This window comes from Cucurbita moschata, unplaced genomic scaffold (assembly GCF_002738365.1).
Source record: "Cucurbita moschata cultivar Rifu unplaced genomic scaffold, Cmos_1.0 Cmo_Scf00004, whole genome shotgun sequence".
Classification (NCBI taxonomy): domain Eukaryota; kingdom Viridiplantae; phylum Streptophyta; class Magnoliopsida; order Cucurbitales; family Cucurbitaceae; genus Cucurbita; species Cucurbita moschata.
The window spans coordinates 2,173,527-2,185,595 of NW_019268520.1; the positions used below are offsets into that span (position 1 = coordinate 2,173,527).

The window sequence follows — 12,069 nt, forward strand, 5'->3', positions numbered from 1 at the left end:
TACCCATTTTCGAAGTGAGAAAATGAGAAAATCTTAAAAAAAAAAATTCGTATGTATTAATGATTAATGACATTTCCAACGTAATTAACTTTCTACTTGGTTTATCCTAAACAATTTTATATTTAATGAAAATGATTATTATAAATTTAAGAAAATATAAAAAAAATACGATACTTAAATAATTTTCACACGCATATAAAACTTCTTCAAGTAAAAGAACTCATATATATATATATATATATATATATATATTCGAGAACAAATGCAACATATAAATAGATAATAAATTTTTTTCAATATACTCTTATTTTAAAAAATTACATTACTTTTTGGAAAAAATTTGGAGAATGATAATTCTACTGGGGTGATTAGAACCAAATGAACAGTAATAAAAAGTATAAATTTGGAGTTTTAATTGATACAACACAAGATGGTTTCCAAAATGTGAAATACCTGTTCTATATTAAAAATGTTAACCACGATTAAATCTGAAACTTACCAAGAATTGAGAATAAAAAAAACTTTTAGAAGTTAGAAATAAAAACAATACAAACAATTTCCAACCTGCAATGCGTAGCATTTGCTTATGTTTGAAAATGTATACAAACGCTTAGTAGGAGACCTGAAGAATTGTGGGTAAAATTTGTTATTCTATCCTCAATGGTATCTTTACAGAGTATAATGCCTGCCTTTACCTATTCACTTCTGTTTGTATACACACTGCCCTGAATCCACATCATACTAAAACTCATTCACTACCAACTTTATTTGGTTTTTTCCACAACATCATGGTACTAACTACCAAAATTCTACCATAAAAATATTATGGAATTTTCGTTTCCTCAGGAACAAAACTTTTAAACTCAAGCCTCCATTTCTCCAATCAAGTAGTTTCCTCATAGGTGTTTTTGGAATTACCCATTCCTCCCTTGAGGAAGTCCGTATCGATCAGCACTCAAGAAATTTTTGGTTTTCCACTGTGTTTGGCGAGCTGCACCCCGTCGACCATCCCAAGACACCCAAGATTGTGTCGACCCTTGCACACGCATTGACCTGAGAACAATAGTTACGTTGTCAGAGTTCGGAAGATGAGTGATCGGTTCGACCATAAACAGAGGTTTGTGTGGGCGCATAACAGATGCAAGAAACCAAGAGAAAGTCGATGTTATGCATTACCATATTGTCCAGGTTCCCTTCAACATGAAACAACATGACGGCTAATCCTCTTCCTCTATCCATCTCGGCCTGACCATTTTATTCATAATGACAGCTACTTAGATGAGGATAGAGCTAAGAATAAGGAGATAGACGTTCAACAAACATGCAGGAACAAAAATGGACACTCACCACGCAGGAACAAACAGTGATGCCTGCTGCTGCCAATTCTGTTGTAACCTCGCCCATTATGCCTGAAATTATAGCTCTACTACACTTAGTACTTTACAGAGTTTTTGTTAATCAATTCCCCAACAGAAGACTTACGCCAGAAGAAATTTGAAAGCATTCTGGATATCAAACAATCACATACTATTTATACCTTATGATACAGTAGGGAGCTTAATGTGACTGACTGACCTTTTCGATCTATGCAAACAACACAAAGCCATTGAATAGAATGCCCTTCAAGACTGTGCCAAGAGGTAACCTTGCTGATTAGCCAACTATCCAAACCAGGCAAGACTTCCCTGTATAATGGTTGAATAATCCTGGCAACCCCATTACCCATCGATAATATATCTCCTTCTGCTTTCAACTTTACATTTACATAGTGGTTATGTTTGCCGTTCACTCTGGGAACAGACACCTTGTTATTTTTTGACTGAGAGTTGTCTTTAATGTTTTTCCGAGTGGATGAAATATCCACCATATCCAAAATTTTCTCCCAGAGAGGCTTTTTTATAGTGGAGACAACCGGCGGTTCTTCTGTCTCACTTTCCTCATCGGAATCAGCAATGAAGTCAGTAATGGTATCTACTGTTATTTCAGCAGCCGACAGTGAAGCTTGTTCCCTTAAAAACTGCAAAAAGAATGAGATTGTTTTTTTTTTTTTTTTAATACAAAACAATTTCAGTGATGGTATGAAATGTTACAAGTGAAAATAATAATAAAAAGTTCTATCTGACTTAAGTTGAAAAAAACTTCTCCAATAAGTGTGGTTAAAGAGTACTTCAATCATGTTTACATCAAAATAAAGACAAAAATATCATATGTTAAAAAATGGCTTCAAACACCTTGTTTGAAGACTCTGGCATTCCATTCGTTGTGATGGGCAAAAGAGAACAAAAGCAAAAGCAATATATCCACAAGGTATAATTCATTATGACCGACCATACCTTCATAATCTTGTGTCTAGCACTTCGTGTTTTTGCATGTTGCAACCATTGTTTATGCCGTTGATAAGCTGATTTTCCAGAAAGTGCCTGCAAACAAAGAAAAATGGCCAATCATGACACCTGTTTATCAGAAGTTTAAAACTAAAATGGTGAAGTTGAAAAATGGTGGGATGAAGTTTGGAAATGTCCATATACGTATCTTATCAAGAATCTACACATACTGGACATACAGTAAACTAATGCAAGCTCGAAAACTAATTAAAAAGTCCCCTACTGCATCTGCAGACTCCATGAGTTCCAGAAAAAAGGAGCAAAACACCACTTTCAAGTTAATTTCTCTAAACTCCTGGGCATTTTGCATTATTACCTAGTGATGCAAATTTCTCTTTCAAGTTAATTTCTCTTTCTCCATGAGTTCCATAATGCCAAATGGTGCAATTTTTTTTTTTTTTTTTTGATAAGAGACAATTTCATTGATGAGTGAAATTTACGAGAGGGATGTATAATCCATGATGTTTACAAAAGACCTTCCCAATTTGCAAGGAGGGAGGTATAACTATAGGAAGTAAAAATATTAGACAGTTTACACCAAGATATAACTTGGTAAACAACATTGTCGAAAAGTTTTGTGTAGGTCTGTGTCATTTCTGCAAATGGTGCAAATTTCGCTTTTCACTTCCTCCCCTACTATCACTATTTTTACTTACTTTGAGTGAATATCCAGAAAACCACCTATTGGTTCAAACATGTAATAATACCTATCCTAACATCAAATAAATAAATGAAATGAAAATATTTGAAAAGACTGCCTGAACGATCAAACTTAACCAAATGAAGGGAAAAAACAGATGGTGAACTGTCCGATTGACAGAACACATCATGCTGCTTGAAGGAAGCTTAATGCATGATCATGACTGTACTAGAATTTAAAACTTCATATTCTTTTCAGGGAAAATATATCGTGTAAATTTCCCAGAACACATTTGAAAATGTTCGACACTCTTCTGAGCTCTCGTATCAGTTTCCATAGATTAGAAGACTTTATGCAGTGATTGTAGACCCAAGATGACAAAATTTTTATGTAGTGATTGTAGGCACGAGATGATAAATTTTTTAGTAGTGATTGTGTAGTCATGAGACGCCAAGTTTTAGCTTTGGAAGGCAAGCCAATGCACATCTATACATCATACCCTAAGTCAGAATCCAGAGTCAAATACAGTATATTTTGACATTGCAAGTATGTCCTAATGAGTTTTCAGATTTCACTTTTGACATCTTATTAGTGCTCCAGGTGAGATTAAAGAATATTATATTTTCTTAAGCAGCAATTGCTTTATCTAAGGACGCCAAATATCAGCATACTCTAGGCATATGCAGAAAGGAAAAAACAGAAAGCAGCTGTTTTACGCACTAAACTTGTATATATTTTTTTGTTTACCTTTTCTTTCTTGTGGATGTCTTTTAGAGTAAATTAATTCAATCAGAGGAAAGGCAAGGATTAACCAAAAGCTAAAGAGATAGGAAAAGCTTCCCATTGTCATTAGTAATATAACTCAAAATTGCAACTTACATTATATGTGATTATCTCTACAACTTCTGCATTAGCAAGAACATGCGTAGGAGAAACGAGGTTACCATTCACCTACAATGCCAAAGTCACACATGGAAGGTCAATATCCAGTCGATCAAGAAACACAGGCATAATCCATCTGTTATGAGACATATGGAAAGGCAATCTTCCAGTCAACACTTGAAACATTACCTTTGCAGCTACCATCGTGTTACCAATTTCTGTGTGTATCATGTATGAATAGTCAATCACAGTAGCACCTTTAGGTAGATTTTTAATCTGCAGATGTAAATGTTTAAAGACAGTTATAGTTACAAACTTAATAAGCATGACATAGAAAATGTTCTGATGTTAGCCATTAATACCTCTCCTCTTGGCGTAAAAACAAAGACCCGACTGCCTAATAAATCTCTGGTTACAGTATCCACAAATTCTCTTGAGCTCATGTTACCAACAAACTCCTCTTGCCATTCTCTTATAGCATTGAGCCAGCCAATCTGGAAGAAATCAAAGGCTTCATCCATGAAATTAACAAATCCAGACTAGTTCCTCAAAAGGCTCATCTTAACACCTTGAAAAGTCTACAACCAGGAAAGGTAAATAAATACCCTGAGTGCAATGTTTGCATCACTGAGACAGACAGCTTTCCTTCTTGAACTTCTAGAATTGGGCATAGAACTTCTAACTGGGCTAGTTACAAGCCCACCCCCACAATAGTGAGCAGCAATGCCTCTTTCAGCTATTAGGTCCATCTCCTCTGTTCTGATCTGCCAAAATAACCATTATTTTTATGAACCTCGATATGCAACCACCAACTAAAAATGATAGATTAAGCAATCAAATGTTTTTTAAACTAAAAGTTTTAGCAAAGAGAGGTAAGCTCAAAAAAGAACTTCCCTAAATGCAGTTCAGATGTGAAAAACCAATTGATACTACGTGCTAAAACTAGAATATTTTAAATACCTGAACTTCTAGCCGGAACATACTCTCATAAAGGAATGGGATTACAGTTGTGTGAAGACTTTGATAACCATTAGGTTTTGGAGTTGCTATATAATCTTTCATCTGTTATAGAGAGCAGGTCAGTATTCACCAATATACAATCAGGTTTGTGTAGAACCATAAGAGAAGTTGCAGTTTACTCACAGCTCTAGGAATAGGGGTCCATATTCCATGTACCAACCCAAGAACATGATAACATATCTACAGAAAATACAATAACGCAAAAACGATGGTTTAATGAAATATTACAGCAATTACAGGATAACCAACATCATTGAATTTCGTAACAGCGAAAATAAACTACCTGCTGCTGGCTACAGAACGGTCCAACACCAATGCAAGGCTTTGGTTGTATGATAATGCGAAGCTGGATATTTAAAAAGAAAGGCAAATATCATTAACAAGAAGACATGAAACCTGCATCAAATGTCATGTGAAATATTGGATTTTAAAACAAACCTGTGCAATCTGGTTAACCTCACTGATTGAACATTGAGACTTGAGAACAGCTTTATAGATGCTGCAAAATGATAGCCAATGTATTATTCATTAAGATTCCATAAGAGTTCTGAATTTAAATTCAGGACGCAAGATTGCTTTGTGCAAAGAGGTGAAGGAGAAAAATTTCAAGCAGAAACTTAATTGCCTAACGTATCTATGGACTCAAGTATCATTGCAGCACAGACAAACCACTGAGAAACTACTCGTCTGAGAAAAAGAAACCTTTTCTTATCTATATGTATAACCCAACCCTTAAGATGAGTGCAAGTGAAGAAAGTGGAAACTGCAAAGGAGGCATTCAAAGCTATACCTGAAAGGCTCCTTACATACAGATTGAACTTCAGTTCTCAGAGTCATAAGGTCTAGGAACTGATCTTCCTGAATCTTCTTCGTCAAAATTTTCTTTGCCTACAATAAGTATGTTAACTTAAACCTTGTAGTTATAAGGAAGATAGCATTTTTAGAATTCATTTAAATATCGCCTCAATGACAAATGATTGTTAGTTCCACAGTTGTGAGAGAGACAGAAATAAAGAATTAGGTATTTCCTACTTCTTGAAAACAAAACAAAACAGTATATCAAAATCAACTAGATTCCATGCAATCCCTTCATATGCTGAAAGAACTTCAATTACCATATCTATCATTGGCTACATTGACCTGTTAGGAGTTGGATCAAAAACGAAATCAATCTTTCTTCAATAAATTATTGGTGTTTGACATGTAGGCCGTCTTACATCAAATGAAATATCCTAAAGGTATAGTATTGCATATCCATGTTTTTCTTGAGTTCAACAATATAGGGGCGCGATTCAAACTTCTAACCTTTTGTTTAGGGTTGTAACGTCTTAACCAATTGAACTGTGCTTAGGTTGACATTTTCTATTTTGATTTTAGATTCTTAAGTTTATGGAACCAAGGTCCTTTAATTTTTTCCACACCTTCCTTGTACCTCTACTTCTGTAATGGATCTCACATATTTACTTTAAATTGATAATCAATTGTTGATCCCAATCTTGTCTCATTCTCATTCCCATTAAGAGTGGCCTTCAATTTTTTTAAAAGGTTGAAATATCAGTTATTTAAAATGTAATATTTAGTTATTTACTTGCTATAGAACGTTCATTAGTTTGTAAATGATAAAATAACAAGATGCCTAATTGAAATAACAAGAGAAATTAATGAAAAAGATAACAGCATTACCTCTATCAATTCTTTCTCGTGTTCTTTAGAAAGGTCAGCAACTCTTCTTTTGACCTTGGAATAATCTTCAGGATTGGTATACATGAAAGAAAGGTTTTCTAGCTCTGACTGCAATCGTTATCATGGTGCCATGATATAAAAATAATTTCAACGATAGAGCAATGCCATCATATGATAAGAAATGCACTTTATGGAAATCAAGTAAAAGAGACAAATGTCATCTGCTTATAAAATTATTTGCAATCTGAGGTAAAGAAACACAACGTAGGAACCAGCATCAACAAGTTGTAATTGCAGCAAAAATAAAATAAAATAAAATAAAAAGGAACAAGCAAAACACAAATAATAAGAATAAGAATAATAATATTAACTGAGAAATAACGGATCATACCTTGATCTGGTACATACCCAGCAACTTAGCAAGAGGAGCAAAGACCTGCAGTGTTTCCCTTGCAATGCTGGACTGGACATGAAGCAAAAGTGTTAAATCTAGTACCAAATAAAGGTCAACAACCATATACTCTTAAAAGATAATAAGCAACCTGCTTATGAGGAGGCATGTGTGAAAGAGTGCGCATGTTATGCAAGCGATCTGCTAATTTGACAATGATCACACGGACCTGAAACAAAAGTTCCTTTATTTTTTGTAAAGCTACATGAAAGAATGACGACATAGACAACAGTAATTACAGAAATATCACCTCTTCTGTCATAGCTATAAACATCTGTCGCAGATCATCAGCTTTTACATCTTGTACTGAATTGCCTTCATTCTTGCATTTCAACTTACCCAGTTTAGAAACCTAAATGGAAAGACAGTGAAGATCAATCAAGAAGGTCATTGACCATGACATGCTAAGAGGGTAAAGACCCAAACATCAATAGTAAGACAAAAAGAAAAGAAAAATTAAAGGACCTTAGTCTCTCCTTCAACAATGTGACGAACAGTAGCACCAAATTCCTCTTCTATTTTTTCAAAGGTAACAACATCTGTGTCTTCAACTGTGTCATGAAGCAATCCAGCAGCAATAGTCTCCCAATCTAATTCCTAACATATAAAAACACTCTTTTCAGTCATGGACTGCAAGCTAATTTTCTTTCTACCTGAAAAAGGATACAAAGAACTTACAAGCTCCCCAAGAATTCGGGCAACCTCAACTGGATGAATAATGAAGGGCTCTCCACTACGTCTTTTCTGGCCATCATGAGCCTCGAAAGCAAGCTATACCCAAGCAAGGGGGGGAAAATGTAGGGCCGACGCACCTAAGTAGTTGTACACATAAAAAATTATGCTAAGTTTGGCAGGTACGGTAGCTCACCTTTAGAGCATTATGCACCAATTCCAGTTCCTTAGGTGACAAATAGGAGACAGTAGGCTTAAGGTCCTGAGGTTGGAGAGTAGAAATTAGCGAAACATAAAGCTAAAAGGGATATTCCATCTTGAAGAGTAAGGTATAGAGTCACCACATTCAGCAATTGACAATATGTACCTCCCACAAACCTTCAGGAGAAACCTCGTCAAAAGCATCTGAAGACAAGAATGAAGAGCAACAGAATTTCGTCCTTCTACAAATATCATGAAGCTGACTTGATTTAAGTAATCTTCCAAGGTGTACATGGTTGGTAACTAAATTGGAATACCATCCCCCAACATTCATAGGTTCAAATCTCTGAAATGTACAAAAAAAAAAAACAGCCATTGTTATATATATCTATATGTATATCTATATATATATATATATATATAGCACTTGAAACTTGAAGAAATCTTTATCAAGGCATATAAAATAAAAGATAAGAGGCTGCAATAATTTGGCATTAGTTTCGGAATGATGCTAAAGTTCAGTATTTAGTTCGTTGTTTTCCAGTAACTTCCATGCAATAGAATTGGAAGTAATTAGTGTCAAAATAATTCATTGGCACTTGAAACTTGAAAAAGACTTGCTTTACTTCAAAGAAATGTTTAATTGGTATCTGAAGATTCGCTATGATACTTTCTGGCATGAAGGTATTTCTCCGCCACCTTGGAAGAGGATTTGGGTGAGAAAAACTATACCAATGTCAAAATGATAGTACTTCAACAAAATTGCTGAAAGCAACTACGAACAGTCTTCAACCAAACATAAGACTTCCACCATTCACTGTTCAGCCCATATTTTATAAAAAGCTAAACAGAAACGTAAAATGGGAAAGGAAAAAGGAACCAAACATGATAACATGATAAGTGGATGACTTCCACAAATGTTCCAAGAGTGGATAAGATACAAAACTCGGTACCTTGTGATAGTGTTCCAATATAGGCGAATCTAATTGACAACGAGATAAAAAAATGTTAACATGATATAATGAATAAAGTAACCTGTTCAGTGGTCAAAATTCGTATAATTCAAGCATAACAAACCACTTACAGAATTGATTCTGCTTCTTTTGCCATTTCTTGAATACAAGAAAGAGGAGCACTGAGGAGAATGAGTGGTGCTTGCAAGAAAACCCGTCAAGACCCTCGGAGCCTTCCATGCACACGAGAGAACACTGCAATCATACCGACCACCACCCTCGCCTTTCGAGAATTTACATATATTCACGCATCCTAAAGAAACTACAAATTCAGAAAATTACGCGTCAAAAACACACAATCTATACAGCTAGTAGGCCAAATTCCCCTACTATACCAAGCTAACAGTCAACAAAGTCTCCCAAAAGAAACAAAATAAACCTCAAAACCTCTCAAACCACCGGACGCCTATCCTCAAGTGAAATAATCTGTTGCCATTTCCCAAGCAAACAAATACAAAAGTAAAAAGAATTCACAAGTTGTACTGGTGCCATACCTGACATCGAAGGAGCGGATGTCATCTCTAGTGGAAGAGGAAAATCTCATTGAATCCAACTAGCATTAAATTAAACAACCACTCCCGTGGTGGAAGGAAAGCGGAGCAGAAACTCAGAATCGAGGCGGCCACTGGCGAAATCTCAATAACAAAAAGAAATCGCAACGCAGAGGAATCAGAAGAAGAAGGTGTCGGAGCTGTGAATCTTCACGCATCGGTGATAGAGAATTAAGCAAAGGGGATTGAAGCGAAGAAGGCCACGAGATAATAGTGAGGGGAAGGAGAGAGAGAGAGCGAGGGGGAGAGAGATGATGAGTTCAGCCAAGACCACACAAATGCCGTTCGAAGATGATTTTAATCTTTTGTGTTTTTCCTTTTTTTTTTTTTTTTTTTTATCATTTAGTTCTTTGTTAATGGGCTTAAACAATTTTAAATATATATATATTTTGTAAGGTAGGGTAAAATTAATATAAAAATATCCTATACATATAGATCATCTTCCTGTGTGATTAAAATTGTGTAGGTTTCTTTCCCTTAACCTCTCGAAATTTTCGTATCATCTCCCTCTATGATTAAAAAACATGCAGACTATGAGGTTTGAACCTACCCGTGCTTATGTGCAGAATATCTTAAATCCTCCCCTTTAACCTCTCGAACAAACGTACTACTTTCAAAATTTTCATTAAATATTATTAAATTTTCGTAAAAAGTTCAAATTTAAAAAATATTATTGAACTAAAATTCTTATTAAATATATAGATGAGAACCTTTATTCTATATAACACGAGATCATCTCCCTCTATGATTATAAAACACATGCAGGCTGTGGGGTTCGAACCCACGTGCACTTATTGTGCAGAAGATCTTAAGTCTTCCCCCTTAACCTCTCGGGCAAACCTGCTACTTCTAAAATTTTCATTAATGTTCTTAAATTTTATGTGCAAAAGATCTTAACTAAAATTCTTATTAAATATATAGATGAGAACCTTTATTCTATATAACACGAGATCATCTCCCTCTATGATTATAAAACACATGCAGGCTGTGGGGTTCGAACCCACGTGCACTTATTGTGCAGAAGATCTTAAGTCTTCTCCCTTAACCTCTCGGGCAAACCTGCTACTTCTAAAATTTTCATTAATGTTCTTAAATTTTATGTGCAAAAGATCTTAACTAAAATTCTTATTAAATATATAGATGAGAACCTTTATTCTATATAACACGAGATCATCTCCCTCTATGATTATAAAACACATGCAGGCTGTGGGGTTCGAACCCACGTGCACTTATTGTGCAGAAGATCTTAAGTCTTCCCCCTTAACCTCTCGGGCAAACCTGCTACTTCTAAAATTTTCATTAATGTTCTTAAATTTTATGTGCAAAAGATCTTAACTAAAATTCTTATTAAATATATAGATGAGAACCTTTATTCTATATAACACGAGATCATCTCCCTCTATGATTATAAAACACATGCAGGCTGTGGGGTTCGAACCCACGTGCACTTATGTGCAAAAGATCTTAAGTCTTCCCCCTTAACCTCTCGGGCAAACCTGCTACTTCTAAAATTTTCATTAATGTTCTTAAATTTTCATAAAAAGTTCAAATTTTTAAAAAATATTCATGAACTTAAATTCTCTTATTAAATATATAGATGAGAACCTTTATGTATATACACCGATCAACTATACTTCATTGATCATCTCCCTGTGATGTGATTAATGAGTTCAAATGTTCAAAAAAAATATTCATAAACTTTCAACCGTAACATTAATATCTTTAACCTTGTAATTTTTTTTCTTAATATATAGATGAGAACCGTTTATATAATTCAACAAATTTTTATTTATTAGATTAAAAAAAAAGATGAAAATACTATAAAAAATGAGAAATTAGTTCAAGAAATACATGATACTTGAACTACATGATAGTATTAAAAGGATGCAAAAAATGAGATGAAAATAATATAAAAAATGAGAAATTAGTTCAAGAAATACATGATAATATTAAAAGGAAAAAAACAAAAAAGGATGCAGGCTGTGGGGTTCGAACCCACGCGCACTTATGTGCAGAAGATCTTAAGTCTTCCCCCTTAACCTCTCGGGCAAACCTGCTAGATGTTCACCCTTTTAAATCTCAAATTATATATAACATAACTTTTTTTAATTCTCTCTGGAACTGGAACTATGCAATATGAAACTAATATATGATATAGTAATCTAAAATATTTTATACGTGCTTAGTCTTTTAAGTAACTCATTTATGAACTTTACTAGTCCATCAGAACATCAGTCAAATTTTCCGTTCATCCAGACTACTTAACCAAACCTTTTTTAAGGTTTAACCAATTTTTAATACTTTTTTTTATTTTAAGCAAAATCACGACGTGAATTGTAAGCCGTATTCGTCTTTAAAACATGAGTTATACTTCAAATATCTAATCAGATCCTTTGATGATCAATTAACTATGTTAAAACCAAAATTTATGTTATAAAAGTTCATAATTAATATATATTTTTAAAATTTTAGAAGGATGGAGAGATTTTGAATTTTAGTTTCATTTATTTTTTTAGAAATTAAATGTAGGGGTAAGTTTGGAATTTTACTTAAATTCTAAAAAAATATTATA

General features: G+C 34.2%; 1 protein-coding gene and 5 non-coding genes across 10 annotated transcripts; all 6 read right to left on the reverse strand.

The window, feature by feature from the left end:
- Positions 1-618: 618 nt before the first annotated feature.
- On the reverse strand, positions 619-9,780 carry LOC111441465 (putative GTP diphosphokinase RSH1, chloroplastic). Of its 5 annotated transcripts, none has more exons than XM_023078475.1 (25): positions 9,441-9,780; positions 9,018-9,199; positions 8,887-8,915; positions 8,100-8,279; positions 7,929-7,994; positions 7,739-7,831; positions 7,526-7,657; positions 7,311-7,412; positions 7,152-7,229; positions 7,001-7,072; positions 6,610-6,717; positions 5,717-5,814; positions 5,365-5,425; positions 5,210-5,272; positions 5,050-5,106; positions 4,867-4,968; positions 4,512-4,670; positions 4,269-4,400; positions 4,096-4,182; positions 3,904-3,975; positions 2,334-2,420; positions 1,576-2,017; positions 1,348-1,409; positions 1,177-1,245; positions 619-1,053 (listed from the first exon to the last, which is right to left on the reverse strand). In XM_023078475.1, the coding sequence occupies exons 2-25, from the start codon at positions 9,124-9,126 to the stop codon at positions 949-951; spliced, it is 2,565 nt and encodes an 854-aa protein (XP_022934243.1). In that variant the 5' UTR covers positions 9,127-9,199; positions 9,441-9,780; the 3' UTR covers positions 619-948. The 5 variants fall into 5 exon arrangements, with proteins under 5 accessions (XP_022934243.1, XP_022934242.1, XP_022934241.1 ...); XM_023078474.1 differs by having other exon boundaries at positions 9,018-9,208; XM_023078473.1 differs by lacking the exon at positions 8,887-8,915.
- A 477-nt stretch (positions 9,781-10,257) lies between these two features.
- On the reverse strand, positions 10,258-10,341 carry TRNAL-UAA. Its single transcript has one exon. It is a non-coding gene; the product is annotated as a tRNA-Leu (tRNA).
- A 135-nt stretch (positions 10,342-10,476) lies between these two features.
- Positions 10,477-10,560, reverse strand: TRNAL-UAA. The gene has a single exon. It is a non-coding gene; the product is annotated as a tRNA-Leu (tRNA).
- Positions 10,561-10,695: 135 nt separating this feature from the next.
- Positions 10,696-10,779, reverse strand: TRNAL-UAA. Its single transcript has one exon. It is a non-coding gene; the product is annotated as a tRNA-Leu (tRNA).
- A 135-nt stretch (positions 10,780-10,914) lies between these two features.
- TRNAL-UAA lies at positions 10,915-10,997 on the reverse strand. The gene has a single exon. It is a non-coding gene; the product is annotated as a tRNA-Leu (tRNA).
- Positions 10,998-11,471: 474 nt separating this feature from the next.
- On the reverse strand, positions 11,472-11,554 carry TRNAL-UAA. The gene has a single exon. It is a non-coding gene; the product is annotated as a tRNA-Leu (tRNA).
- Positions 11,555-12,069: the final 515 nt, after the last annotated feature.